Raw genomic sequence first — 26452 nt, 5'->3', positions numbered from 1 at the left:
TGACTGTAATACCGTGCTAGTGGTGATGAATAAGAATGTCTTTAGTGTGGGCTACTGTAACAAATTACCATAGACTGAGTGACTTAAATAGCCAAGATTTATTTCTCGTGATTCTGGAGGTGGGATATCAGAGATCAAAGCACCAAAAACATTGGTTTCTGGTGAAGGTCCTCTTCTGGGTTGCACATGGCTGGCTTCTCATTGTATCCTCACATGATAGAAAAAGAAACAGCCCCTATGTCTTCTTATGAGGGCATTAATCACATTCTAGAGAGGTCTAGTCTCATAACTTAATTATTTCCCAGAGGCCTCACCTCCAAATACCACCACACTGGGGATTGGGGATTAAATACAATGAATTTTGGAGGAAAAGGAACATTCAGTTCATGACAAACAACGTCTCTGAGATTCCTTTGCTGTTGCTGGTCAGTTGCTCAGTTGTGTTCCACACTTTGTGACCCCGCGGACTGTAGCATGCCAGGCTTCCCTGCCCTTCACTGTCTCCTAGAGTTTGTTCAAACTTATGTCCATTGAGTCGACTGAGACTCCTAGTGATTTTCTTTTTCCCTTCAGACATTTCTTTCAGACCTCATTCCTAGTAGAGGCAGGTGGAGTCATTCCTTCTCTTTCATGGCATTCCTACAACAATGCCTGGCAAATACAGCTCCTCTTGTTTTACTATTTAGTTTTAACTTTGCCAAAGATCAATGGCTACCACTATGTGAGTTTCTACCTCTCAGATAATTTTTACTGCTCAGGAAACATAATCAAGGGGAAACAGGTGCCACACAGGCATATGAAAGAATCTGGCTATTTTACCCTACTCCCTTAACGTGAAGAACAAGTTAGCACTTTCTTTTGGAGCGGAGGGTTGGCAAGGCACTGTTCTCAGCCCATATTCCACGTTTTTGTTGCAGACCTCTTCTGTGATGTATGCTAGGGAAACAGTGGTGAACAACTGAATGGACTCCTGGAAAAGCTTAAATCTCAAGGTGCTTCAAACCTTTTAAGTGTTATCGAAGAGACAGCTGAGTTTCTTTAGGAAAAAAATCTTGTTAAAAGAGAAACCTATGTAAACCTGCTAGACAGGTTTATATTATATTGTATTCTGTTTACATAAAGCAAACATTAGCATTATATTGTAAAATCCTTGCAAACCACAAGATGTGAACAAAAGTGGTTCTTAGAAGGGACTGCTTTACAGTTCCAAATCTTAGATGCTATGTATTAGCCTGTAGTCTTCCAAAATATAACATTGCTTTAATAAAATGACTTTGGGGCTTCCCAGGTGGCTCAGTGGTAAAGAATCCACTTGTCAATGCAGGTGACGCAAGAGGAGAGGCTGGTTCCATCCCTGGATTGGGAAGATGCCCTGGAGGAGGAAATGGCAACCCACTCCAGTACTCATGCCTAGAATATCCCATGGAAAGAGTCTAGCAGGTTACAGTCTCTGGGGTTACAAACAGTCAGACACAACTTAGAGACTGAGCACACACACACATTAGTTTGCTGTCTTCCAAAATATAACTTCAGTGCAGCTCAGTTCAGTTCAGTCGCTCAGTCGTGTCCGACTCTTTGCGACCCCATGAATCGCAGCATGCCAGGCCCCACTGTCCATCACCAACTCCCAGAGTTTATCCAAACTCATGCCCATCGAGTCAGTGATGCCATCCAGCCATCTCATCCTCTGTCGTCCCCTTCTCCTCCTGCCCCCAATCCCTCCCAGCATCAGGGTCTTTTCTAAGGCGTCAACTCTTCGCATGAGGTGGCCAAAGTACAGGAGTGTCAGCGTCAGCATCAGTCCTTCCAATGAACACCCAGGACTGATCTCCTTTAGGATGGACTGGTTGGATCTTCTTGCAGTCCAAGGGACTCTCAAGAGTCTTCTCCAACACCACAGTTCAAAAGCATCAAAGCATAACTTAGTTTTATTAAAATGACTTGGCTAGGCTTACTTACTCTTGAATATAGCTTGCCTAAGGCTCAAAAACTTCCCTGGCGGCTGAGACTGTAGTGTCTGCCTACAATGTGGGAGATCTGGGTTCATTCCCTCAGTCCGGAAGATCCCCTGGAGAGGAAATGGCAACCCACTCCAGTATTCTTGCCTGGAAAATCCCATGGATGGAGGAACCTGGTGGTCTACAGACCATGGGGTTGCAGAGTCAGACAGGACTGAGCGACTTCCCTTTCACTTTTCCCTTTCAAAGCTCAAAAAACATTTTATAGTCTTAAAGGTCCTATAGAAGCTCCATTAGTAAATAGTTTCATATGGATTGTGAAATTAGTCTTCTGACTACAGAGCAGTTTTTTGGTTGTTTTTGTGGGGTTTTTTGATAAATAGGAGTGCATCCATTTTTAATTCCATTCAACACACTGGCAGGAAATCTACTACTCAAGATCATGTTTCCTGCAAGCCTAAATTTAAAGCTCAAAGCAAGGACAATACAGAAAGAGTGAGTGTGCAGTTTTTAATAGTTCATTTGACAGAATTTTATTTTCATTATATTGACACAAACCACAGAAGGTGAAGCTGGATAAAATCTCTATTGTTAAGCATCTGAGAAGAAAACGGTTTTTACCTAAAGGCAACTCAGGACCATGGTGGGGATTGGGGGAAGGACAAAGGAGAGGGTAGGAAGAACTGAGAGAATTAACTGAAAATACATAATTACCATATGTAAAATAGATAGCAAGAGGGAATTTTCTGTCACAGGGAGCTCTGTTCTGACACAGGGAGCTCAACCCACTGCTCTGTGACAACCTAGACGGGAAGGATGGAGAGGAAGATGCGGGGGATGTTCAGGACCCAGAAGATACATGTATACCTGTGACTGATTCATGTTGATGTATGGCAGAAACCAACACAGTATTGCAAAACAATTATCCCCGAATTAACAAAAAATAGAAAGCGAGTTAAAGTTAGGATAACTTGATCAGTAATTCGCACAAGACATCCATGTTTGACCCTGTCATGTGGAAGGTTCAAGATGATATCTAGAAAACGGTAGAGAAAAAGGATGATACTAAGGCAAGGAGGTGGGTTTGGGGAGCCTCAGTGACGGACGAAAGCGCGCAGGGGGCAGCAAGAGCGCGCCGAACCTCCGCGGGTGGCCCTGAGCCAGGGCGCGGTGGTCAGGGCGGGGAGATGAGTTTTGGGGGAGGCGACAACCGGGCGGCAAAGTCCAAGCGAGTCGAGGCGCCCGGTGGGGCGCACTTGTCTCCTTTTGTAAAAGATGCGCCGGGCACCCGCTCAGGTGAGTTGACCGCCAGCGGGAAGAGGCGGGAGCCCGCGGGGCGAGTGGAGCCGGCCCCTCCCCCGGCGCCTCCGATAGCTGGGTCAGGACGCCCCGGCCGCGGCGCTGGACCTTGGGACTCGGAAGCTCCCGGACTACTGCCCGCCCGCCGCTTCGCTCCCGACCACCCCGCCAGCAGGTCCCAGGTCACCGACGGCAGAGAGACCAGCGCCGCGAAAACAGGTGCGTGAGCCGGCTGGCAGTGTGCGTCTCTGCCGGCCGGGGTGGGACGCGGGCAAGGGCCGAGAGCCGAGGGCCCAGGCGGCACTTCCGGCGGCGGCCACCGCACTTCCGGGTCGTGCAGGCGTCCTGTCGGCCGCCGCATTGCTGGTGGGCATCCTCCCGCCAGCCCGCGGTGCTGTGTATTTTGGGGGCCGCAGAGCGGGTTTACAGCGGCTTCCTCCAGCGCCGCTTTTGACCCCAGAGGTCGCCAGTATTTCCGCGCGGGCCCCCGGCTTGGGGTGCTTGGGGAGCGGGCAGCCTGGCGGAGGCAGCAGACCCAGCTGTTTCCGCCCTAGACACTTGCCTTCCTCTCACTTGAGCTCCCTGGGTCTTTCTTCTCTTTCAGCCTTCGGCAAACGTTTTTTGTTTTGTTTTGGCAAACTCGGATTCTCTACTTGTTTTACAGAAAATGAAGGCTAGATTTTTTTGTTCGACAAACATTTGCAAATAAGCCAAACATCAGGGAGCCCGAAATAAAGAATTATTAAATAGGAGAAAAAAAGTGAAAACCGAATGAAATATGAGTATTAGAATTCACTTAAGAAGTATCGAGTTATCCAGGTCGCTGTGGGGAATCTAATCGCTAATTCAAGGTCTCAGAGAATTCCCTTAAGCTTAAAACTCATGGTCACTTGTAACCCGTACTGTGTACTTTACCCTGATTTGCACAAGTTTTCATCCATCTTCCGAGTTTATCAGAGTTCTGTATTTTATGTATTTCCCCGCTACGATCTGCTGATGAACTAAGTGAATGTATATGCTAAATATTGTTTGAAAGCATTGTAAATAACTTGGTAAAGCATACTTTCCATATCTGAAAATTAATTTTAATTGAAACTAGACCATGAAAATTAAATGTTTTCTGAAGTTAATTTTTTATGACATGTTCTACAAAGGAATTTTAATGTAGAAGTTTCTGTAGAATCAACATTTTGATGATTTACTATTTAAGCAGAATTCTTAATTCTCATCTCTGCAAATAATCTTTGATTATGTATTACATATTAATTTTAAATACCAATAATTAAATTATATCTTATTGTACATTATTATTAGCACCTTACAAATTGAAACATGTGGCAGGAATAATACTTAGCATCTGATTAATCTGATTGTCTAATTTCTCTCTATGTGTATCTGTATTTTAAACCAAGATTTATTCTTTTTTTCTCTCTTTTTATCTTTCTTTCTTTCTTCTGTGCGATCTTAGTTCCCTGACCAGGGATTGCTGGAGGCCCCAGCAGTGAAAGCACTGAGTGGTCACCACTGGACCAAAAGTGCTGAGTCCTAACCACTGGACAGCTAGGCAACTCCCTAGTCAACATATTTTTAAATTACTTTGTTTTTATAATAAACTGCAAGTGTCTACTACTAATGTGATAATTAAATATTAAAGTTATATAAATGATGTAATATTAACTTTGAAATTAAATACTGCAGGCAAGCAGGTGTTCTATTACTCTCCTCTGTTACTCTTTTTAATGAGCTCCTTTTTTTCAAATTAATTGACTTAGCACATTCATTTTATACTGATATAAAACTCTGACATAGTGTGAGCTATTATTCTCTAGTTGTGGTTATTTGAAACCAGTACCTGCTGCATTGATTCTAGCTTTTTTCCCAGTTGATTTTCATGGTTCTGAAGTCGTATTTCAGTTCTGAACATCTCTGCCCACTCAGCAATTCTCCTTTATGTCCTTGTTGATGCTTTCTGAATCTTCATCATGCAACAGTACCAGGAGTTATCAAGGGTAACAGTTCTCATTCCTAGTTGGGTAGCCTCTGGGTAAATGACTTGACGGCTATGTGCCTCAATTTGCTTATCTGCACAGTAGAGATAATAGTAAGACCTGCCTCAAAGAGATAATGTGGGATTGGTATAATTTCTAAAGAAAGGGTCAAACAAAATTTGATAACTCTTTCTCACCTGTTAAAACCTGGTACCATCTCAGGAATAAGATCTTCCTTGGTAGATCTTGACTTCCATTTATTTACTTATTAAATTAAAAAATAATTCAAATGAGGCTATGTTTTTGTAATGTAAAGTTCAAAGAAGGCCCAGCAGGAATGAGCCAAGAAAGCAATCAATAGGAAGAGTTCTTTTAATAGACCTCAACGTCAGCGTGTGAACAGCCTGCATTAATCTTTGTATTGACAAGAGCTAAGATGGTCACGCTTGACACCCAGTGATTATTAGATGTGATGTAAATATTAAATCATGAACATATAGTGACTTTTCTTGTATCTGTTGCCTTTTTGTAATACACTTTTAAAATAATTTAGTTTATGATATATTTTTTTGTTGAAATAAAATCGACCAGCTGATAATAATTACCTCCAACTTTAGGTCAAGTTACAGACTGGTGTGAATCTGCTGCTGGCGTGTTTCCTACATAGGATGGGAGTGGACAGATGGTTAGAATTAGAGTTCACATTTATAATGGTTAGGTAAATATACTTTTTGCTTAAAAAGATAGTCATGTGCTTCCCTGGTGGCTCAGATGGCCTGCAATGCAGGAGACCTGGGTTTGATCCCCTGGGTTGGGAAGATCCCCTGGAGGAGGGCATAGCAACTGACTCTAGTATTCTTGCCTGGAGAATCCCATGGACAGAGGAACCTGACAGGCTACAATCCATGGGGTCTCAAAGAGTCTGACACGACTGAGCATTCCCTTATCCTTTGTGCCGTTGTTATGCTACTTTCTTACTTCTACATCTGATAAAAATCTCATGATGTTACTGTCATTTTTGCTGTAATAAGCAAGTATTTAATGAATCAATCTTAAAATGAGAAAAAAAAAGACTTATATTTTGCCACGTTTGCCACCACTGGTGCTCTTCATCCTTTGTATAGATCCATAAATTTCTGTGGTTATCATTTTATTTCTGCCTGATGAACCCCATATAAGCATTCCTTATAGTGAATGGCTGCTGGTAATGGATTCTCTCAACTTTTCTTTGTTTAAAATAGTCTTTAAAATACTAAAATAGTTCAATATTTAAAATAAATATTTAAACAATATTTAAATATTAAATTTATTTAAAATTTAAAATATAAAATTTAAAATTTAAATAAATAAAAATTTAAATTTAAAATGTAAAAAAATTAAATATTAAATAATATTTAAAATAGTATTTTAAAATTTCTTTGTTTAAAATACCCTCATTTTTGAAAAATATTTTACTGGGTATAGAAATGCAAGTTGAAAGTTTCTGTCAGCACTTTCAAAGGGTCACTCCATTGTTTTCTTGCTTGATTTGTTTCTGAGGTGACATCTCTGAGACACTGTCTACTGTAATCTTATCTTCTTTCTCTGTAAGTAATTTTTTTTTTTTCCCCATCACTGGCTACTTTTAAGATTTCTTTATTACTAGCTTTCAGCATTTTAATAATGTTTGGCCTTGGTTTAATGTTATTTTTTTTGGATTATGTTGATCTTCTTGGATCTTTGGGTTTATAGGCTTTGTCCAACTTGGAATTTTTTTTGGCCATTTTTCCTTTAAGGTTTTTTTTTTTTTTTTGGTACCCCTGCTTCCTTTTAACTATATATGTTTTAGACTGCTTGATACTACCCTATAGGCTCTACTTGGGTTTTTTGTTTAGTCCTCTTTTTTTAAAATATGCGTGCTTTTTGGATCATGTCTTAGTCCATTTACACTGCTATAACAAAATCCTGTAGATTGGGTGGCTTATATACAGCAAAAATTTATTTCTCATTATTTTATAGTCTAAGAAATCCAAGATCAAGGCACTGGCAGATTCAGTATCTTGTGAGGGCCTGCTTCCTGGTTTAGAGATGACAACTTCTTGCTGTAACTTTATGTGGTGGAAAGATTTATACTGTTGTTTTCCTTTAGGGGCCTTCTGACTTTAAGAACAGTGATAAGCAATAAAACTAGTGAAGAGGGGATAAAGTAAAGAAAGATTATGGTGCATTTTGTCAAAGTAGCTGAGGTTATGTGGAATTAGATGGGCCAGAGCTTAGGTCTTTGATGCAAAATGGTGCAAGTTCAGTATGAGGAAGGAGTCAAAGAAATGAGTTTTTTGTTACTTTAAAAAGAAGTGAACATTTGAAAGAAAATAAAAGCATTAAGGCTTCAAACAGAAGTAAAACTATGACTGAGAAGCAGAAGAATTCCTGGGCAGAAGAAGAAAGGAGGTGAAACCTGCACATTCATTAGTGTCTCTGCTTTCCACGTTGAATAAAGCAGAGATGAAGTGGGTACAACTATGCCAAACCTTTATATTATATATCCCAAAGCCCATTTTAAAATGTTGTTGATCACTCTATATTGGAGTACAGAATGTGAACTAGATGCTAAGGAAAAGCTTTCTCTTGGACTTTCCTGAAAGATTACGTAAAACCCAGATGTTAGCACACTAGTTACAGTCCATAGCGTCACGAAGTTAATTTTATACAAATAAGAGGTTCAGATACAGGTAGGCATAATTTGAATTCTTAAATAGTTTTTTTCAGAAATTTATAATGATGCTTTTACCTCTATCATACCCTTTAAAAATACATAACAAAGAGTAAATTTCAGATCAGATGTATAGAATACAGATTCTGAATTAAAGTTGATACTTTACACTGGTTGTCAGTAATATCCTTAAAGGTAGTATTTCTACTCACCCACATACATTATAGAGGCAATTTGGTTTTTTGTTGTTGTTTAGTCACTAAGTCATGTCCAACTCTTTTGCGACCCCATGGACTGTAGCCTGCTAGGCTTCTCTATCCATGGGCGTTTCCAGGCTGGGATACTAGAGTGAGTTGCCATTTCCTTCTCTAGGGGATCATTCCGACCCAGGGATCGAACCCGTGGTTTCTGCCACATCTCCTGCACTATATGTGGATTCTTTACTGCTGAGCCACTGGGGAAACCCAGATAGTAATTGCCATATAGAGACAATTACTCATAATTTATTTTAGTTTGTGATTTATCAAGTGTTATTAAATTTTTTGTGATGATGCAGACTTGATTTTTGTTGATGGGGAAAAAAAACTAGTATTTTCATCCTCGGCAAAGACAGAAATAATGTTCATTTACTTTTTTTTTTTTTAATTTTAGAAACAAAACCTGAGAAATGCCTCATTCCATAAATAGAGAAATGATACTTGGCATTGTGGTGGGAACTGCCGGAATCAGCTTGCTGCTTTTGTGGTATCACAAGGTTCGTAAACCAAGGACAGCAGTGGATTTACCTAAATTTCTTTCTCTGGGTAATTCACTTGATTTGATGACTTTGCAAGATGAAATGCCTAGTGGCCAAGGAACAACAGCGATCTTTCAAGGAAGGCAGCTTCAGATACTGGAGAAGTTAAATGAATTACTGACAAATATGGAAGAACTCAAAGAGGAAATCAGAGTTCTTAAAGAAGCCATTCCAAAGCTGGAGGAGTATATACAAGGTGAACTTGGAGGGAAGGTAACTGTTCACAAAATAAGCCCTCAGCACAGAGCTAGAAAAAGAAGGCTTGCCACAGTTCAGAGTTCAGCAACCAGTAATAGTTCAGAGGAAGCGGAAAGTGAGGGAGGGTAAGTTTCTTTAAAATGTTTTCTATGTTAAATTGATTCTTTATTGCTATTAATTAGATATTTTCATTATACATTCCCAGTCACATATGCTGTTACTATTTAATAACAAGCCATAAAAAGGAGTGATTATTTTGGCTTATGTTATAATTAAAACCATATTCAATGGAGGTCAGTATTTTAGTTTAGAGCTCATTGACAAAGAGAATATAAGTAACTTACTAGTGCTGGTGGTGTCACATGAATATGAGGAAGACAGTGATCGTTTGCCAAAACATGTAACCTGTTTTTAAATGTGACCAGTCTCTGACCCCTTATGTAATTAAGAACTATCCAATAAGTGGTCTAATAAAACTTTCTCTGATCATAGAAATGATCTAAATCTGTCTGCCCAGTATGGTAGCCACAAGCCATGTGTAACTCTTAAGCACTTGAAATGTATCTTGTGCAGCTGAGGAACTGAAAAGTTTTAATCTCATTTTATTGTAATTAATTTAAAATTAAACAGCCACATGGCACCAGTGGCTACTGAATTGGGCAGTATAGACCTAAAAAGAGTTGAGAACGTACAAGTGACTCAGTTCCATCCTTGCATGGGACAGTTCATTGGATTCTAAAGTCAAGGCATGAATAATATCCTTGGGGGGAAAACAAATGATTTATGAAAAAAAGGAATTGTGCCTGACTAGTGTTTCTAAGACTCTTGAGAGTCCCTTGGACTGCAAGAAGATCCAACCAGTCCATCCTAAAGGAGATCAGTCCTGGGTGTTCATTGGAAGGACTGATGCTGAAGCTGACACTCCAGTACTTGGGCCACCTGATGCGAAGAGTTGACTCATTTGAAAAGGCCCTGATGCTGGGAGGGATTGGGGGCAGGAGGAGAAGGGGGTGACAGAGGATGGGATGGCTGGATGGCATCACCGACTCGATGGACGTGAGTTTGGGTGGACTCCGGGAGTTGGTGATGGACTGGGAGTCCTGGCGTGCTGTGATTCATGGGGTCGCAAAGAGTCAGACACGACTGAGTGAACTGACTGACTGACTGACTGACTGAGTGTTTCTAAGGAGTAAAATAGGGAAGTAAGTAAAGATGCACTAGTGAATGTAACATAGCCTGAAATTCATTAGGGCAAGGATCCTATGTTTTCATCATCGTATTCCTAACACCTGTTTTTGTGCCTACCACCATGTGTATGTGCTAAGTCACTTCAGTCATGTCTGACTCTGTGACCCTGTGGACTACAGCCCATCAGGCTCCTCTGTCCTTTGGATTCTCCAGGCAAGAATACTGGAACGGATTGCCATTCTCTTCTCCAGGGAATCTTCCCAACCCAGGAATCGAACCCTCCATCTTCTGAGGCTCCTGTATTACAGGCAGATGCTTTATTGCTGAGCCGCTGGGAAAGCTGAGTAGATGACAATAACTATTACTTAAATTAATAGACGATCTGCTGAATATAGAATTGGGAGAAGGAGGAGGGATCTAGAGAAAGGAAACAAGGAGAAGGGATTTAAAGGTGATTTCATACATGAAGAAATGTAAATGATTGATCAAGTCTTTTGAGATCAATACTTGTTCAGTCCCTGAGTTGTATCTGACTCTTTGTGACTGGACTGCAATACGCCAGGCTGTCAATCTTTTACTTGTATTGCTCTATCAAACCATGGGTTTAAAATAATTATTTAGTTTTCTGCTGTCATCCTGAGTGGTAGCTGCTGAAATGAGCAAGTTCACAAAACCCGGGAACGCGATGCTGGCCCTGGCCAGTCACTACGAAGGACACAAAGTGGTCATCATGAAGAACATTGGTGACAGCAGCTCAGACACACCCCACAGACATGCTCTGCTGGCTGGAACTCATCGCTCTCCCTGCAAAGTGACAGCTGCCTCGGCCAAGAAGAAAATCGCCAAGAGGTCAAAGATCAAGTCTTTCGTGAAAGTTTATCATTATAATCACCTCAGGCCCACAACGTACTCTGTGGGTATCCCCTTGGACGAAACTGTTGGCAACAAGGATATCTTCAGAGACCCTGCTATCAAATGCAAAGCCTGATGAGAGGCCAAGGTCAAGTTCAAGGCTAGATACAAGACCAGAAAGAACAAATAGTTTTCCCAGAAGCTTCAGTTTTGTCTGTCTTCTTCAGTCATTAAATCCCACCCCACCCCAGGCCAAAAAAAAAGATATTATTTGTATCACAGTGTTATATAAAGCTTTAGAAACCTCCCTTTCAAAAATTAGATTTTATTTCAGTTTAGGTTAAAGTAATACCCCATAATAAAATTCATTGTTTGTCCATTCCATTTGGGCTTTAAGAGACTACATGGGCCATACAGCCTTGCTCACTTAATAGAATTATCTAGTTTTTAAACTCATGTATTCTAGAAGAACCATTTGTTCTTGCTGGTCTTACAGTGCCCTAAAAATCCTCTGTGCTTTGCCAGTTTATCCCTCTCTCCCCTTTAACCCCTGGCAACCTCTGATCTTTATACTTTCTCTACTATTTTGCCTTTTCTAGAATGTCATATTGTTGCAATCATACAGTATGTAGTCAATTTGACTTCTTTTACTTAGTAATATGTATTTAAGTTTCCTCTATACTTTTTCATAGTGCATTAATAGCACATTTCTTTTTAGCACTAAATAATGTTCCATTGTCTGGATATATCACAATTTATCCATTCACCCACTGAAGGACATCTTGGTTGCATCCAAGTTTGAGTAATTATGAAAACTGCTGCAATAACCATTCATGTACAGGTTTCTGAGTAGACATAAATTTTCATCTTGTTTGGGGAAATACCAAGGAGCATGATTGCTGGATTGTATGGTAAGTATATGTTTAGTTATGTTGAAAGCCTCTAGTTGTGTTCCAAAGTGGCTCTACCATTTTGGATTCCCATAAGCAATGAATTCCTGCTGCTCTACATCCTCACAAGCATTTGGTGTTGTCAGGGTTCTGGATTTTGACCATTCTAATAGGTATGTAGTAACATTACATTGTTGTTTTAGTTTTTATTTCTCTAATGACATATCATGTGGAACATCATTTCATATGCTTATTTACCATTTGTGCATCTTTGGTGAGGTATCTATTAAGGTCTTTGGCCCATTTTTAAATGAGATTGTTCATTTTTATATTGCTGAGTTTTAAGAGGTCATTGTATATTTTGGCTAACAGTCCCTTTTCAAAGGAAATAGTCTTTGCAAGTATTTTGCAAGTACTTTCTCTTAGTCTGTAGCTTCTCATTCTCTTGACATTATCTTTCTCAGAGCAGAAGCTTATCAGTTATTTCTTTCATGGATCATGCCTTTGGTATTGTATTTAAAAAGTCATTACCAAATTTATCTAGGTTTTCTCCCATGTTATCTTCCAGGAGCTTCATAGTTTTACATTTTATATTTAAGTTTGTGGTCCATTTTGAGTTCATTTTTGTGATGGGTATAAGGTTGGTGTGGCCTCTGTCTCCAGGCCATTCTCTGGTTTGTGATGAGAAACTGAAGAATGAGGCAGTGTCTCCCTCCTGGACTAACAGCAGATTGAACAGATGTGGTTACTGCTTGCTCTGAAAGTGGGGGATTCCCTGAGCGTGGTGGTGCCTTCTTTGAAAGGCAGCTCACTTGATATTAAGAGTCTCTGGGCTCTCCGCATTGCCCTTGTGGGTCCTGAGGTCAAGGAGAACCAACATAAATAAGCGGGTGATCACATTGCGTAATTTGCTGTGAGTAACAAAGTTCTCTGTCTCTTATGCAAGAATCGTGTGTCTCCTGCCAGCAACCATGAAACAGGAACAGATTAATTCATTTGAATGTTGGGTAAAATTGGGTTATAAACTGACAGTGGTATGGTGAGAATTAGAGAGCTTTTCCTCAGGGATCTCTGGGACAATGTGAAATGCCCCAACATTCGAATCATAGGAGTCCCAGAAGAAGAAGAGAATTAGAGAGCTTTGAAAGGGATTTATTCAAGGGTTTCCCAAAGAAGGTTGTTAGAAAGGGAACAAAAGCAAGATGTAGTATTACAGTATACAGGATATGGAGAAGCTGCTTGAGGGAGTGGTTTTTTTGTTTTTGTTTTTTTTTTTTGAGGGAGTGTTTTATGTCATAGGTGGAAAAGGAAGAGGATAGTATTCTAATAGTTTTGTTAATCTTGCTTTTAAATGGGTTACAATATAACAGCAGATCTCCATAATCTGTGCATGTGGTCCATGTAATCAGATGCCATGCTTTATTGCCAAGATAAATTTAGCTTTCAAGTTAGAATACACATTCCACAGTCACATGAATTGCAGTTTTTCAGAAAGATGAGCCATAGAACAATTTTATTTTAAACTGACGTCATTAGATTCTAGAATCTGCTATCATCATATTCTGTGTTATTGCCATGTTAATTCTATATGCAGCTTAAGCATTCAGCATCTAACCTCTTCCACCTACACAGGACATTTTTATGGCTAAGGATGATGGCTTAGAAAGGAAGGGAAAGATTTGCTTTGTATTAAATTCAATATGGGAAAATGCTTAAGGTAAGCCTTTAAAAAGAAAACAAAACACATCTTCATATGTTTCATGTGCTAAAGAACATTGAAATATTCATAAACCAAGCTTTAATGCTTCCTTTAGTTTCCCACAGTGACTGAATATCTGGATATTTATGTGAAATATTCTCTCCAGAGAGGTTCTGCTTTATCTATGATTAATATTTTAAAATAGCATTAGCCAGTGGGGTATAAGTTTATTGTGCTTATCAACTCCTTCAAATCTGTTAGTTCAGTAGTCTCAAACAGATATTATGACTTAATTATTTTCAAAACAGGAAGTTCTCCGTTTGCCTACAGGGAACCCTTTTGCTGTGGTGCCCTCTATTATGTTTTTCCCTGACCTTTCTTTCTGCCTACCACCCTGTCTTTCCATTTATCTTCCCAAGGTTTAGTACAGTGGGCAGGTACCATGTAAGTAGTTAGAAATAATCTTTTAGACTTAGGCATTCTTTGGGGGTACATCTGGGTAACCATCAACTTCACCTGTCTTAATTTCTTATTCCCTGTTTCCATATTGATAAGGTAGCTATTATTCTTCAGGACGCTTGGCAGGTTTCCACCTGTGTTCCCTGTTCTTTTTTCCTCATTTGACACTTTTCTCACTCCAGTTGCTGCAAAGAGGACCAGAACTGCCAACCAAAATGTCCTGCAGATCAACTTACTTCAGACCTCCTGCATCGTGGAGCCTCTTCTGTTATACAACCAACAAAATTTCTTGATTTTAAAGCAGCTCGTCCTTCTCCGATGCTTAAAGGCATTTCACGTAAAAGAAGTAAAATTTCCTCATCTTCATCAAATATGCCTTTTTACCCAGATTTCCTTGAAAGAAGACGTTCTTTATTTCCTAAATTTCAGAAAAGCAGTATGTCCTTTCATTCTGTACAAAGTAGAGCTAACTTTGATTCTGAAGAAAAAAGAAGCTTCAGTGATTTAAAGTCGCCCTCAGAACACTTTCGCTTTAGATCCAGAAGTATTTTCTGTACCCCGAAACTAAGCATAATTTCCTGTTATGAGAATGCTAGTACTTTTGATGCAAGTAGTTCATGCATATTTAATCCAAATGAAGTTGAAATCATTTCTAAAAACTCGAATATTACTGGTGCTGAAAAATATATACACTCTTATCCTCCTGAATGTAACACTACCTATTTTATGAATTCTAAATCAAAAATGAATTCCTCTGCCGGTTGGGACACTGTTGCTACCTTGCATCAAAGCAAAGCAACCATGCTTACTCTTCCAAGTATTATTTCCTATTCCTCTGAACAACATGGAATTGACAATGATATTCAAGAAAGAGACCAGTTAAGGAGCAATTCTGTTTATCCTACTTTTCAAAGTCACAGTAGAAACACTTCTCCAGCTATGGTTCAACAGCATCCCTCTCAAAGCGTAACATGCCCTGTTCTCAATAACGTTGAATTTACTTCATTTTATAAAAATGTTAGTGGCTTTGCACTACCTCAAAATGAAGTTACCTCAGATCCCTTTGAAGACGAAAACAATGCTCTCTCATTTAAAGATGAAGACAAATCTTCACTTAATGAAATTCCTAAAATAAGGTCACCTTAGACTTTACCCTCTCTTGGAAGGGCAGCTCAAACCAGATGCTCTCCCTGCAGGCAGAGTATATATATGGGCTGTAGAAATCACTGCTCAGCTTTCAAGAAGTCTCCCTTGCTAAGCTTCCCTGCACTTTCTGAAAAAGATTTCTACATTGCAGTCTAAATTTAACGTTATTTTCTGTATTTTTTAAAGATAGTTTATTAACATTGGAATATGGAAGTCAAAGATTATTCATCTGTTTCAGGCTTTTAACAGATTTACTGCTTACCGACTGCCTAGTCCCAAATTTCTGAGTTACTGTTGTAATGCTTTTGTGGTCTGAAAATAACATCAAGTTTTGATAAATAGGTCTTCTAAATGTATTACATTCTTAGAGAGTTTAACATCTTCTTTTATTCTACTTTAGTCATTAAAATAGTATTCCTATATAATCTATATATCTATATTAGTTTACTAATTCCTATTTATATCGGCCTTCCTAGCCCTATTTCTCATGCTAGACATCCCACTGATAGTGTTTTTATACTACACAAGGATCAAATCATAAATAAAAACATACTGTCAGAAATAGAATATATTGAAACCAGATATTTTAATTAAATAGTTTTAATACACATTTGTGTATGTATATGAGAATTCAGAAAACTCTGAAATCAGAGATTTTTATGACTATTTTTTAAAGTGAAAATTTTTAGATTTTTTTCCAAAATTTTTATTTTTAAAAAAATTTTAATAAAATTTTTATTTTAAAACATGTCTCCAAAATTTTATTTTTGAAGTGAATATTTAGTTTTTTCCATTCTATTAATAAAGTTTATAAATATGTTTATCAGAATAACAAATGGGAAGTCATATAAGAATTAAAAATATGTAGAAAATAATTGTTTTTTGTAGAGGGAACAAATTTGAATTATTTTCAATTATTTGTTATAATAAAATGCCCCCTAAGTTAATAGCATTTGTACTAAGATAATTTTACTCTCGTTTTTTTCCTTTTAATGTATCATACTTTTTTTCTATTTTAATTTTTTTGTTGTGTGAAATGCACACAACAAAATTCATTATTGTAGCCATTTTTAAGTTTGGTGGCATTAAATATATTCATACTGTTGTGCAACCATCATTATCTATCATGTTGCAAAAGTGAAATTCTATACCTATTAAGCAATAGCTCCCCAATCCTCTCTTCCCTTAGCCTCTTGACAGCTGCTATTCTACTTTCTATCTCTGTAAATTTGATTCCTCTAGGTACCTCCTATAAGTGGAGTTATACAATATTTGTCTTTTTGTGATTGGCTTATTTCAATTAGCATAATGTTCTCAAGTTTCATCCATATTGTAGCATGTGTCAGCATTTCCTTTTTTAAGGCTGATAGTATTCCATTGTATGTATATATCACATTTTGCTTATTCAGTCTCTGTTGATGCTTACTTTGATTGCCTCTACCTTTTGAATAATGAATAATGCTGCTATGAACATGGGTGTATAAATATCTCCTCCAGGCCCTGCTTTCAGTTCTTTTGATTTACACCTAGAAATGGAATTACTAGATCATATAATAAATCTATTTTAATTTTTTTGAAGAACTTCCACTTTTTACCATAGTAACTGCACCATTTTATATTTCTCTAAGAATGCAAAATGACTCAAGTTTCTTCACATCCCTGTCAATACTTGTTATTTTGGTTTTTTGATAATAACTATCCTAATGAGGGTGAGGTGGTATCTCTTTATGGTTTTGATTTGCATTTTATCCCATTGTGTGGTTTGCCTTTCACTGTTGATTGTGTCCTTTGACACATTTTGAAGTTGTTTATCTATTTTTTATTTTGTTTGTGCTTTTGATGTCATATCCAAGAAATTGCCAAATACAATGCCATGAAGCTTTTCCTCTATGTTTTCTCTTAAGAGTTTTATATTTTTATGTTGCTGTCTATTTCTTGCTTCAATTATGCTAGTGTTTGCTTCATATATTTAGAAGCTCTAATGTTTATTACATATATGTTTATTATTGTAATATATGCTTGTTAAATTGAATCTTTTATAATTATAAAATGTTCTTCTTTGTCTCACAAGTTTTAGATTTAGTTGATTTTATCTGATATTAACATAGCCACCCCTGTTCTCTTTTGGATATTATTTTACATTGAATATCTTTTTTCATCCTTCTACTTTCTACCTATATGTGTCCTCAGTTCTAAAGTGAGTCTTTTATAGACTCTAGTTGATCCTGATTTTTCATCCGTACTACCAGCCTGAGTCTTTTGATTGGAGAATTTAATCCATTTACATTTAAAGTAATCCCTAGTAGTTGCCTTTTTGTTATTTGTTTTTCATATGTCTTATACCCTATTGTCCTTCATTCCCCCCCAACTCCCTTCCTTTGTGTTGACTTAATTTTTTTATAGTGATACATTTTTTATTCCTTTCTCATTTACTTTTGCATATATTCTATAGATATTTTTGTGTGTTTAGCATGGGCATTGTGAATAACATCCTAAAGTAATAGCAATCTATTTTAAACTGATACCAACTTAACTTCAACTGTATATAAAAGCTTTCTCCTTTACATCTTCATTCCCCCATTTATATTATTGATATCACAAATTACATCTATATAGTTGTATAGCTGTTAGCTAGATTTATCATTATTTTTATACTTTTCTTTTTTATAATAATACTTTTCTCTTTTAAATACTGTAAAAGAATAAAAATGGAGTTATGAACCAGAATTACAATAATGCTAATTTTTATATTTAACAACTTATTTATTTACCTTTGCCAGAAAACTGTATTTTCACATGACTTCAAGTTAGTACTGCCTAATATCCTTTGTTTCAACTTGAAGAACTCCCTTTACCATTTCTTGTAAGGCAGGTCTAGAGGTAATGAGCATCCTCATTTTTTTGTTTATTTGGGAATGCCTTAATTTCTCTATCATGTTTTCAAGAACAGTTTTCCTTTAAGAGGATATATACTTCTTGGCTGATACTTTTTTCTTTCAGCACTTTAAATATATCATCCTGCTGCCTTTAGGTCTACAAGGTTTCCTCTGAGAAACCTGGTGGTAATTTTATTGAGGATCACTTTTTTTGGTAATGATTTGCTTTTCTTTTGCTGATTTCAAGAATTTTATGATTTGTCTTAATGTCCTTCAGTTTGAGTATGTGTCTTGGTGTGAATCTCTTTGAGTTCATCCTATTTGGAGTTAATCAAACTTCTTATGTTTCTTTATCCATGTCTTTCCTCAAATTTTGGGGGTTTTTGGCCATTATTCTTCAAAATAAGCTCTCTGCATCTTTCTTTCTTCTCCTTCTGTGACTCTTATTATATATATATTGGCCTGATTTATGATGTTCCATAAAGTCTCTTAGGCTCTATTCACTTTTCTTCATTCTTTTTTTCTTTTGACTCTTCAGACTCAATAGTTTTAAGGGTTTTGTCTTCAAATTTGCTGCTTCTTTCTTCTGCTTGTTCAAGTATTTTCTTGATCTTTTCTAGTGGATTTCTCTACTTACTGCTTTTTATGTTCCAGAATTTCTGTTGGTCTTCTTTTTAATAATTTCTAGCTCTTTGTTTTTATTCTCTTTTTGTTCATATACTTCCCCAATTTCTTTTTGTTCTTTCTCCATTTTTTCCTTTAACTCTTTGAGCATGTTTAAGGCTGTTGTTTTAAAAATTGTTGTCTCAATAAGCACAAAGCCTGTATTTCTTTAGGGTCAGGTTCTAGAAATTTATTTTGTTCATTTGAAGGGCAGTCTTTCCCTGAACTTTGTATTCTTTGTGATCTTTTGTTCATTTGAAGGGCAGTCTTTCCCTGAACTTTGTATTCTTTGTGATCTTTTGTTGAAAATTGTACATTTTGAAAAAATAGTCATCTATTCTAGATTTGCATATTGGCTGTATACCAGGAAGACCCACTCATTAGCCCAATACAAAGGCTTATGGGCTTCTCAGGTCTTTCCTAGGCATTAGTTTTCTGTGGGCCTGAGTATGTGCTTTCCCCTAAATACGTAACTATTTTAAAATATCTTTTCAATAAGAATCTCATTCTGTTCTTCTTGGCAGCTTAGGTGTCTTATAATATTCCTCTCCCTATAATCTCTTGTGCCCAGGCATCCATTAGTCTGTGGTCCCTCTGTAGCTCTCACATGTCACAGTGATTGCCACAGCTTTCACTGGCCTCTAATGTGATGCCCATATTATGCATTCATTTCTGCCTGAACTCTAAGGAAAGCTAAACAGAAACTAGTTTTCTCGGAAGCCCTTCAACATGCCAGAGCATTGCAAACAATGCTGAGAGGAGCTGAGGAGCTGAGAATTGCATGACTTTTTCCCATCCATGCTGTGCCATACCAGGGAAGGGTGAAGCAAGGGTGAATGAAAACACCGTGAAGTTTTCTGACCTTTGAGTATGGGTTTTTCTTGATGGCTGCAAATCCTTGAGTACTTTTTAGATCTCCCACCAAGCTGTTTCAATCTGTCTGTTGTTTGTTTCATGTTTGCATGGAGGGATGAGGGCCTAGAGTTTCCAGTTTATCATCTTGCTGACATCTGTCTCTCTTAGTATGTATCTTTAAAAAAAAAATGTGGGAGCAGTGAGGTGTGTGTGGGTAAGGTTAGGCAAAGGGAACTAAATCAGAATGCCTGATATGGAGAGAGGCCACAGTACTGAAGGCAGGCATGTTTTTGCATATTCTGATGCAATTCACTACTGATGTATTTCTATAAATACACTATTTTCACAGCAAATAATGTCATTTTCTGTTTAAATAATACAACTATGCCTGCAAATATGCTATTGTTGCTGTTAAAGCAAGGAGTCAATTGTGCAACAATGAAGAGATACATAAAATGGCACAATTCTTAGTCAAATTTGGAGCAGAAAATAAGCCAGAAAAGTCCTATTAGAAGGTGAATATTTGTAAGTAAATTTGACATTTGAGGGCAGACTTTTTCCAGACCTGTTGAAAGAGTGTTACAAGATTGTTAGACATTAGATAACTTATGAAATGCATTTTTTTTTTTTTTGGCCCCCAGTAGAAATCTAAGCTCTAACACAAAGTCAGTATGTGTGTTGTGTATTTTCCCAGGCATATTTATTTCCCAGGCCCTATTTTTAAAATTTGCTTTTAAAACTTTCTCATAATTTTTAATAATGCCCAGTTATAAGTAGATGATTCCTGTTCACAGTAGGAAAACAATTTTTTTGCACTTGAGTGGTTTTTTTTTAATGTGGAGAAGAGACTAGGCTAGTTGTTTTCTTTCTTAGATTTTTTTGGCCACTTTGTCTGTTGTCATGCCAATACCACACTGATTTACCATTGCTTTATTCTCTATATTATAGTCCTGATATCTGTTCTTTAAAATTGTGTTGGCTCTTCTTATTTTTTTCTCTTTAAAAAAATTTTTTTGAGGTTCAGTTAATTTACAATTTTGTGGTTGTTTCAAGTGTACAGTAAAATGATTTTTTGCTGTAGAGTTTTCTCTGGATATATGCTCAAGAGTGGGATTTCAGGGTCATATGGTAACTCAATATTTAGTTTTTTAAGGAACTTCCATACTGTTCTCCATAGTGACTGCACAAATTTATATTCCCACCAACAGTGTAGTCTCTCTAGTGAAGTCGCTCAGTCATGTCTGACTTGTTGCAACCCCACGGACTGTGGCCTACTAGGCTCCTCCGTCCATGGGATTTTCCAGGTAGAAGTACTGGAGTGGGTTACCATTTCCTTCTCCAGGAGATCTTCCCAACCCAGGGATTGAACCTGGGTCTCCCACGTTGCAGGCAGACACTTTACCCTCTAAGCCACCAGGGAAGTCTCCACCAACAGTGTAGGAGGATTTATTTTTCTCCATACCATCTCCAGAATTTATTACTTGTAGACTCTTTAATGATAGCTATTCTGACTGGTGTGAGGTGGTATCACATTGTAGTTTTGATTTGCATTTCCCTAATAATTAGTGATATTGAGCATTTTTTCATGTGCCTGTTGTGACCTGTATATCTTCTTTGGAGAAATGTCTACTTAGGTCCTCTGCCCATTTTTTATTTTATTTTTTTTTATGTTAAGCTGATTGAGCTATTTGTATATTTTGGAAATTAATCCCTTGTCAGTAGCACTGTTTGCAAATATTTTCTCGCAGTCCATCAGTTGTCTTTTCATTTTTCTTTATCGTTTCCTTTGATGTGCAAATGCTTTCAAGTTTAATTAGGTTCTATTTGTTTATTTTTGTTTTTATTTCCATTACTTTAGAGATACATCCTCCCAAAAAATATTGCTGCAATTTATGTCAAAGAGTGTTCTGCCTATGTTTTCTTTTAGGAGTTTTATAGTATCTGGTCTTACATTTAGGTCTTTAATCCATTATGAGTTAATTTTTGTATATGGTGTTAGAGAATGTTCTAACTTCATTCTTTTACGTGTAGCTGTCCAGTTTTCCTAGCACTGCTTATTAAAGAGACTGGTTATTGTCCATTTTATATTCTTGCCTCCATTGTAAATTAATTGGCCATAAGTGCGTGGCTTATTTCTGGGCTTTCTGTTCTGTTCCATTGATTTATATGTCTATTTTTGTGCCAGTAACACACTGTTTTGATTACTGTAGCTTTGTAGTGTACTTTGAAGTCAGGACACCTGATCCCTCTGCCTTCATTGTTCTTTCTCAAGATTGGTTGAGCTATTGGGAGTTTTTTGTGTTTACATGCAAATTTTATAATTTTTTGGTCTAGTTCTGTAAAAAATGTCATTGGTAATTTGATTGGGATTGCATTGAATCTGTCTATTTCCTTGAGTAATGGTTTGGTTCTTTTTACACTTGTGCTTCCATATTAAGTTTAGAGTCAGGTAAGTTCCATAGGAAAATACCATTGTGGTTTTGATTGGAATTATGTTAAAACTATAGGTTCATTTGGTACCATATGAAATTGATTCAAAGTTAAGTTTTTCTGTCAGTGGATATGACATCTTTTCCCATTTATTGAAACATGTTTTAATGTTCTCTGATGATATTTTATAATTTTCTATAGAAAAATCTTACAAACTTCTTGTGGAACTTTTTCCTGGATACTGTGTATTTTTCCTGTTATAGTCCTATAGTATATAAAAGCTATATTTTATAAAATTACATTTTTAAACTTGTTCTATAGACATAGGAACCTGTGTGCTTAGTCACTCAGTCATGTCTGATTCTTTACTATCCAATGGACTGTAGCCTGCCAGGCTCCTCTGTCCATGGGGATAATTGATCATATATGTTAGTTTTATTTACTCATCTGTAAATTCTGTTAGATTTTCCTTCAATTTAAACACTGAATACTGTCTGTCTGTTTGAGCTGCTACAAGTACCATAGAATGGGTGGCTTATAAACAACAGAAATTTCTTTTTCACAGTTCTGGAGGCTGGGAATCTCATGATCAGGGTTACAGCAGATTCAGTATCTGGTGAAAACCTACTTTCTGATTCACAGACAGCTTCTTGTGGTGTTCTTGCTGGGTGAAGGGAGCTAGGTTTTCTTTTTATTGAATAATCTTCAAATAATACCAGTTCTGTTTCTTATTTCCCAATTCTTATATATTTTTTGTTTTTCTTTTATATTGTGCTAACACAACCTGCAGTACTCTGTTAAATAGAAGCAACAATATTGGATATCCTTCTCTATTTCTGATTTTAAAGAGAATGCTTATAATGTTTGATCATTATATGTGACCTGTATCATGGTTTGGGGTTTATATTCTATTATAAGAAGTTCTGTTCCTTGTTTATGTGTTTGGTATTTCTTTTGTCTTGAAATGGAATTGAATTTATTGAAAAAAAAATTTTGGTGACCACTGTAAAGATCATATAGTTTTCCTCATTTTATCTGTTATACTAGAGAAATTTTCTTTATCTGTCCTTGTAATTCATGAGATAAACTCAATTTGGTTATGATGCATTCTCTCATGTGTGTTGAAATTTTTTGGCTGATATTCTGGAGGATTTTTGTGTCAAAATTTATATGTGAAATTGGCCTATAATTTTTATCTTATTTTACTATACTTATTTGGTTTTAGCACTAGTTTTACTAGCTTCATAAAATGACTTAAATAATGTTTCCTCTATTTTAATTCCTTAGAATTTGAGTAAATCTAATTCTTTGCATATATTGATGGAGCTCTCTATATAGCTATTCTGTGTTTTCCCTCTCTCTTGCTGTTAGCATAGACATACAAGTTCTGATTTAATGGCTATAGAATATTCAATTTTTTCTTATAAAAATAGCATCTCTATTGAGATATTATTCATATAACATAAAATTCACCCTTCTAAAGTGTACTGTTTGGTAGGTTTTAGTTTAAATAATAGTGTCTGATATTAAACTAGTTAGTTTCTTTTGGTTATTATTTTCTTACTGTATCTCAGGTGCATAGAATTGTACTAAAAACTGTGTTTAGCTTATGCAAACTCTGATTAATGGTCCATGCATATGCCACTTTAACTCATTTATTTAGTTTGCTATTATAAACAGTATAATAAACATCTGTGAAACCACCTGCTAAAGCAAGACTAATCTGACATGCCATATCTGTCTTGTAGCACACTTTTCATTTGCATATGAGTTTGTTTCTTGACTCTTCTGTTTTCAGTTACTCATCCATCCTTTTACCAGTTGCAATGTCTTTAATTATTGTAGCTGCAAGATAGGTCTAATATCTGGTGAGGTAAGTCTTCTCTCCCTGCTGTCTTTCTTAACGGTGCTTTGACTATTCGGGGCTGTTTACCTTTTCTTGTAACTTTTAGAATCATTTCATTAAATTGTATGAAATTTCTTCTTAGGTTTATAAAATTCGAGTTACACTGAATCTGTAATCTAGAGAGAATTCATTCATTTACAATATCAGTTGTTTGTAGCCATGAACATGATATATTTTTTCATGAATTTAGGTTCTTTTATAAACAGTTTTTAATATATCTTTTATCATCTTCTCCATAGAATTGTTACATGGTTTATTAAGTTTATTCCTGGGTGTCTGACATTCTCTGTGATCATCATAAGTGAAATATTTTATTTAATTTTCTTTTTTAGGCTTTTTGCTGCTAATATATTAGAAATGAAACTGACTCCTATTTTAGTATTATATGCAGCCAACTTGCTAAACTCTGTTACTCCCACAATTTGTAGGTTTCTTAATGTGCACTATGTAGGTAACCATAGCATCTGCCATAATATGAAGATTATGTTTGAATAAGGGTGTGAAACAGGTAAGGAGGTAGATTAACATAGATACTCAGTAGAGAACATACCAGACAGAAAGACGAGCAAACACAAAGATAATAAACCAGGAAGGAAGCCAGTGTTCCTGGAGTGCTGATCAAGTAGGAGAGTGATAGGAGATGAAGTCTGAGGTATTGGACTCAATGATAAAGGATCCTATAGGTAACTCTAAGGACTTAGCATTTTTACTATAATTTTGTCATCCATTGGAGGGTTTTGAACAAAGGGTTACATGATCTGATTCAGCTTTTTAGAGGACTATTCTGGCTCCTATGTTGAGAATAAACTATAATGGTCAAGGACTAAAGCAGAGAGACATGATAGGAGGCCATTGCATTAATACAGGCAACCTGGTGGTGGTCTAGACCAGGGGAGTAGTGGGTAAAGGTGGGGAGAGGTAGTGGATCCGGGATGTATTTTGAAGACAGAAACAATAGACATTTCTGAATGTTACTTAGGAGAGACAAAGAAGTCAAGGATGGTTCTAAATTTTTGGTTTGAGCAATTAGAAGAATGAAGTTGCCATTAATAATGTTGTTGAGTATCATTTATACAGTGTCTTCTTTATAAGGACTTTGAAAGAAATTTATTTGAGTCAGCATTTAAAATAGGTGTACTTCTCTCAAGAACTTGCTTCCTTTCTCTTTGTTAGTATCTGCTGGAGACTGACTGCTTCAGCTATTAGAAGATGTAAAATCACATTTATGTGTGTTTTAGCAAGGGTATAGGTATCTAAAGTATATGTACTTTTTTATTGGCCTTATTCATATTTGACTTTGTTTTTATCTTTTCTCACCACTTCTAACTCATTCTCTTCTGTGTTGTATATCCTTATATAGTTCCTTAAGATCTTTTTTAGAACAAGGCAGTGTGTGAATAAATGAAAATAAATTGTTGTATTATATGCCACCAAAAAGGAAATGTGGGAGGTAGCAGGAATTTTTAACAACTAAGCTGAGGGTTAAAACATCATCTTGAACCACAAATTTATATATATATATATACACACACACACACATATATGTGTGTGTGTGTGTATGTGAATATATGTGTGTATATACATATGTATATATAAATACATGATATATATATATATTTAATATATATATATATATCTGACTGCCTCTGAGTTTAATATATATATATACCGACTGCCTCCAACTCTATATCATTCATTCAGCAATATCCAGTGAGTATCCATTATGTGTCAGGTGCTGTTCTAGGCACTTGATGACATCAGTTAATAAAACAAAGAATTGTTTTAAGGGTCATGTTGTGAGGGAGCATGCATTCTAGTGGGAGAGATCCTGACAAAAATAACACATATAGTAGGTTAGTAGAATATACAGTGTATCAGAAGACAGTATGTATTACAGAAAAAAAAATGTCAAGCATGATAAGGGAGATTGGTGAAGGAAATGCATGTAGGTTGGGAAATGGTGGTTGCAACATTAAATAAAGTGGTCTGGATGGGCTATATTGAGATGTCGATGTTCAACAGAGACTTGAAGGAGGTGAGGGTGTGAGTTATGGCTCAGATGGTAAAGAATCCGCCTGCAATGCTGGAGACCTGGGTTTGATCCCTGGTTTAGGAAGATTCCCTGGAGAAGGGCATGCTAACCCACTCCAGTATTCTTGCCTGGAGAATCCCCTTGGACAGAGGAGCCTGGTGGGCTACTGTCCATGGGGTTGCAAAGAGTTGGACTCGACTGAGCGACTAAGTGCAGCGGAGCACTGAAGGAAGAGCATCATCATCCCATCAGTGGAAACGGAAAGCAAAGGTCTTGATGTAGGAATGTCCTGGCTTGTTTAAGGAGTAGCTGGGCAGCCAGCATGCAATTGACTGAATGAGAAATGTGCTGGGAAACAAGGTCAGAGAGTCGATTGAGGTGGGAGGCAAACCTCATCCAGTTTTGTAGATGGTTATTAGGAAATGTGCTTAGTCGCTCAGTCATGTCTGACTCCTTGTGACCCCACAGACTGTAGCCCATCAGACTGCTCTGTCCATGGGGATTCTCCAGGCAAGAATACTGGGG

General features: G+C 37.0%; 3 protein-coding genes across 4 annotated transcripts in view; all 3 read left to right on the top strand.

Annotated features, from left to right (window-relative positions):
• Positions 1-3186: 3186 nt before the first annotated feature.
• The window catches only part of RMDN2 (regulator of microtubule dynamics 2), a 65276-nt gene continuing 42010 nt past the window's right edge, over positions 3187-26452 (top strand). Inside the window, exons 1-2 of one of the 2 annotated variants that reach the window (XM_061155579.1) lie at positions 3187-3476; positions 8589-9056. In XM_061155579.1, the coding sequence (XP_061011562.1) occupies positions 8605-9056 (452 nt within the window). In that variant the 5' untranslated portion in view covers positions 3187-3476; positions 8589-8604. The remainder of the gene's footprint in view (positions 3477-8588; positions 9057-26452) is intronic. The other variant, XM_061155580.1, reaches the window with a different exon arrangement.
• LOC133065593 (large ribosomal subunit protein eL27-like) lies at positions 10049-11139 on the top strand. Its single transcript, XM_061156304.1, has one exon. The coding sequence runs from the start codon at positions 10775-10777 to the stop codon at positions 11105-11107; it is 333 nt and encodes a 110-aa protein (XP_061012287.1). The 5' UTR covers positions 10049-10774; the 3' UTR covers positions 11108-11139.
• LOC133064230 (uncharacterized) lies at positions 11961-15386 on the top strand. Its single transcript, XM_061154044.1, has 2 exons — positions 11961-12034; positions 14202-15386. The coding sequence occupies exons 1-2, from the start codon at positions 11961-11963 to the stop codon at positions 15163-15165; spliced, it is 1038 nt and encodes a 345-aa protein (XP_061010027.1). The 3' UTR covers positions 15166-15386.

This window comes from Dama dama, chromosome 11 (assembly GCF_033118175.1).
Source record: "Dama dama isolate Ldn47 chromosome 11, ASM3311817v1, whole genome shotgun sequence".
NCBI classification, from domain to species: domain Eukaryota; kingdom Metazoa; phylum Chordata; class Mammalia; order Artiodactyla; family Cervidae; genus Dama; species Dama dama.
This window is presented reverse-complemented; position numbering and strand designations above follow the sequence as displayed.